This window comes from Oryzias melastigma, linkage group LG21, assembly GCF_002922805.2.
Source record: "Oryzias melastigma strain HK-1 linkage group LG21, ASM292280v2, whole genome shotgun sequence".
Classification (NCBI taxonomy): Eukaryota; Metazoa; Chordata; class Actinopteri; order Beloniformes; family Adrianichthyidae; genus Oryzias; species Oryzias melastigma.
The window spans coordinates 9,426,483-9,431,374 of NC_050532.1; the positions used below are offsets into that span (position 1 = coordinate 9,426,483).

The 4,892-nt window shown below is 38.7% G+C and overlaps 1 protein-coding gene across 1 annotated transcript in view; it reads left to right on the forward strand.

Moving 5' to 3' along the window:
- The first annotated feature begins 2,111 nt into the window (after positions 1-2,111).
- spegb (striated muscle enriched protein kinase b) overlaps positions 2,112-4,892 on the forward strand; it is a 51,322-nt gene continuing 48,541 nt past the window's right edge. Inside the window, exon 1 of the mRNA XM_024286402.2 lies at positions 2,112-3,196. Within this exon, the coding sequence (XP_024142170.1) occupies positions 2,779-3,196 (418 nt within the window). The 5' untranslated portion in view covers positions 2,112-2,778. The remainder of the gene's footprint in view (positions 3,197-4,892) is intronic.

A 4,892-nucleotide genomic window follows, 5' to 3' on the forward strand; every position in this document is an offset into this window, starting at 1 on the left:
TGAACAGTGTTTTTTTTTTATTTTAATCTTTGTTACCATCATTCCACTCAGCTGCAGCTCTTCGCACCTATTTCAGATATAGCACCAGTGATTACTGTGACTGAATTTACACACTGATTTTAGAGGCTTCTACCAACAAAATGCAGAATTCCCTCTAAATTAGCATTAATTAACAATTCATTAATGGTTAATTAACAGTTACATCATAAACACTTAATTTTAAAAATAAAACTCTGGAAAAAAAACAAAAAACAGATTTTTTTTTATGTTAAGCGTGCTAAACAAACTCTCTGTTCCCATCAGCGTCACATCAGTACCACCACAGCAGTCTGAGAACAACATTGTTTTCTCAAAGCTAAATGAACCGCAATTTCATCTGTACTTCCTCTTTCTTTGGTCTTTCTTTACCAAACAGAAAACTTTCCATCTTGACTGTTCTAACTTATTTGTTTGCAACAACAACGACATTATTGCTGGAACGACATAGTGAAAGGGCCACTATAATTAAAATGGTGTTTTTGATATTTTTAACACGTTCTTGCCGCAATTTTCTGATGATGGAGGACATAGGGAGAAAATAATCTTACATTTTCCTTTCTGAGCATATTGTCGTGAATCAGGACAGATGAAAAAAACTGGTGTGAGTGGCTGTAAGCTAGGAGGAGAGAGTGTAAACACAGCACTCAGTTATGGATGTTATCATTGGTACTGCCCACAACTCCTGCCGCTCTGCAGAAACTATGTCCTAGAAAACAACACAGGATTTTGGCTAGAAAACAGCATATCATAATTACAGACCACTGGGAACTCTTTTGAAATAGAAAAAGATGATCGGACTTTAATAAGTGCTTTGTCATGCCATGACAAAAATGTAAAATTCCAAGTAGGTAAAAAGCAAGGGAATGTTTTAGGTCTAGTTTAGGTTTAGGCACAAGACAACATTCTTAGAAAGTATGAAACTCTCACTGATTTTATTCGGAATTAATAAAATCATGCAATAGGGGTGTAAAAATTCAATTCATGTCATAATTTGAGATAGTTTGTGATGATCTGATTTACTGACCTAAGATCAATCCAGGACATTTTTAGTCAATAATTCAACCAGTGTGACTCAGAGATAAATACTTGGTACTGAATAGCACAGATGAAGTACAGATTCTTTGAATTTCTTGCAAGATAATCAAAATTAAATATGTCAAGATCACGTGTGATGTCCGCTGTGATAGTGCTTGGTTGTTTTTATGTCATAGTTAAATCAGCCTGCCAATCCTCAAACTCATGGTATTTTCTAAGGTCGATTATAATTGATTTATTTCATTTTGAAGTGATTTTTTTTAATGGTACAGGTTTGTTGTGGCCACAATAGCCCTTCTAGGAGGAGGGTGGGTTCCAACTTGCATGGGCAAGAAATACTTTTTGACTTGTTTTACTTACTGTTTTACTTTACTTACTTGTTGTTTTTATTCAAAAGTTTCAAGAATCCAGTCTTATTGATAAAAATGTGAAACACAAACGATCTATTTTGTGATATAATATGGTTTTAAGTTGAATAATTTGACATAATTACAAACTATATAAATAAAACATGATCTGGATCCAACAAGGTTGATTTAATGCGATAAATAACTTAGCACCGTCAGATCAATCTGGTTGGATAGATCGATTCATTGATTAATTGTTACATCCCTATAACAACCTATGTACATAAATTTAAATCACTAACTGCTAAAACCTGCACCATTTTGGTTAGTGCAAGAAATTCAGATTCTTTACGATTTCCAAATAAACCAAAGATGAAAGTCATTCTAAATTTCAACCACCTATTTTGGTTTTAGAGATTTTGCAGCTTCCTCAGAAAACTGAGAAACCAGCGCTGGCCTCTACATGACAAAGATGAAAGTCATTCTAAATTTCAACCACTTATTTTGGTTTTAGAGATTTTGCAGCTTCCTCAGAAAACAGAGAAACCAGCGCTGGCCTCTACATGACTTGCAAGCTGAATAACTGTCTTGTACCCGTAGCCCCTTCCTCCGTGCCAAGTGTTGCACCATGATCTACTGACCTCAGTTTGGCTAAAAATGGCATGGGGGCGGGAGTTTTGCAGTGAGTGGGCAGACAGACCGCGCAGCTGTCATTGTAAGGCTAGCAAGGCTGCCACTGTCACTTCTCCCAGCAGACTCACCAGCAGACGTGGGGGGGTGATCATGAGTGGGGCACTTTAGAGTATGGGACAAGGAAGCGGGGGTGTTGGGTTTAACTAGATTGGATTTGACGCTACCCAACTGGAAGCCAAGGGAGACGGAGATCAAGAGACAGCAGCCTCGTATCGGAATAACAAAGAAACTGATTGTAGACGTGAACAGTTAATTTCGGTGGAGTTGTTCAAAAAAATACAGGTGAAAATCGGGAAAAGGAGCTGAAGAAGCAGGGCCTTCACTTCCAAGAGACAAGTCAAGGGAGCTGCTGCTAATGCAACATGAGCTGGTGGGTCTTACCCTAAAAATACTGGTGTGCAGGAGAGTGGTAGCTACTCGATTACCTGATGATGAACAATTTATTTTTCTCATTTAGAAAACTTTTAGTCACAAACAAATGTTTTAGAAGTTTGATTGTAGAAATTCTTTTATGAATTCATAATTTTCCACAAAAGATTCTGACTTTTTTTGTATCGGATGGTAAATAATTATACCCAACTTAACTGGTGTTTGTATATGAGAGTGTCGTCTCAAAAGGACACATTTGGACAATAGAAGATACACCTGGGAGGTCAGTTCAACCATGAGGAAAGCTGACGTCCAAATGTCCCTAAAGAAGGGGGCAGAGGAAGCGGCTGCCCCCTCAAGTCCCATCATACCCCCTAAACGGTCCAAAGCAAACCCTGACCAGGTTGTACCAGAGCCTCCGGCCCCTGGACGTCCCTCGCCAACTCCACCCGTTTTTATTCGTAAAATGAGGAACTCTGCCGTGGGGACAGGCTGTGACATCCGTCTGAAGGTGACTGTGGCTGGAGACCCTCAGCCGTCCCTGTACTGGTACCACAACGATGCGCTTCTCAACATGGAGAACCAGGAGTACGGAGGACTCTGGATTAGGGATTGCAAACCCAGTGATGCTGGCCTCTACACTTGCATCGCCAACAATCACCTTGGAGAGGCTCGGACTAGTGCTGTGCTGGCTGTCCTGGACCTCGGTGAAGGTAATGTCTACACATCCAACAATTAGCATTCTTTACGTTTTTGTGGTTTTTGCTTTTTCAGTTCAGCTTTTTCGCAAATGTATTTACCTAAACTTTCTGAACTGTCATGTTAGGTAGGGGTGGATATTGAGATCTGTGCGTGGGTGTGTGTGTGTGTGTGTGTGTGTGTGTTATGTGTATTCAGTCTCTACTCTGTCATTTGTGCTCAGGATGTCTTGAAATGGATGACCCTCTTGAAAATGAGATGTTCCATCTATAGGGGTTTATCCACCCGCTCTAGTTCAAATGTGTATATATATATATATATATACATATCCATCCATCCATCCATTTTCCTGACCGCTTTGTCCCTTTCGGGGTCGCGGGGTGCCGGAGCCTAACCCGGCTACGGATGGGCGAAGGCGGGGTACACCCTGGACAGGTCGCCAGTCTGTCGCAGGGCCTCAATCACACACCCATTCACACCTAGGGGCAATTTAGAGTCACCAATTAACCTATGAAGCATGTTTTTGGACGGTGGGAGGAAGCCGGAGTCCCCGGTGAAAACCCATGCATGCACAAGGGGAACATGCAAACTCCACACAGAAAGGTCCCAAATCCCCCAGCCGGGATTCGAACCGGGGCCTTCTCGCTGTGAGGCAAGAGCGCTAACCACTGCGCCACCGTGCAGCCCATATACATATATTTGTAAAACAAAAAACTGTCCTTCAATCTTTAGGCCAAGTTTGTTGTTGGTTATCATTTACAGACACAAAAGAACATTAAGGAGCTGATTTTTTTTCAAAGCACTTGTAGGATCACCTTTAATTTGGTCCCTGTTTATTTTTGACAGCATTTTTTTATTTCTGATTTTACTCTTTGCAATTTAAATTTACAACTGCATTAATTTATGAAAGCTTTTATTGTCACCACAGTGTTTGCAAATATTACTGTATTTGTGCAAATAAGTTGACTAATCAGTAAACTAAGTGTTAACAAATCAGATTGATGTTTTTATATAGAAACGCAGTTTTGAATCACTTAAGGCTATACTTAAACTTACTTTAGGTACCTTATAATTTGAATGACATAAGGCATCTATTGGAATAACTTCAAAATGTTGTGGCTCCTCCTTGTTAACAAGATTGTTTTAATGCATCTGTGATTAAAATGAGTTAATAATATCTCTAAAACAACCAAAATAAGTGTTTGTAAAGATTGTCTAGAGTTTCAGTAGTTGGGATTCAGCTTGGTAACAGAAATCAAGCATTTGGCTGATCTGAACGTTTTTTTAATTTCCTGCAGTTCTAATAAATTACAGTTATTTTCTCAGCAGAATAGGCCTACACTACGGATAAACGGAATGTTTTATATCACTATTCAGAGCACTTTATGTTCTACTTTGCATCTTTTTGGTGAATCATTTTATGCTCAATTTTGTGTGAGAGTTTTTGTGTAAAATTAGAGAATGTTTTTATGTAAAGCAATTTTTTGATGGGAAAAGTGCAATACAAAGACAGTTTGGCTTGATTTGAATTATAGAAGATTTTAGAAAACGGGAGTAAACATATTTTTAATGTTTGGGCATCCACAAGCAGATTTTTAAGTCTAGTAGTATATCTTAGAACTTATTAAATTCTCCCTTATGCTTGTAAAAAAAATACTTGAAAGACCTTTTTTTTCCAATGAGTAGATACTTTTAATTAAGGTCAGATTT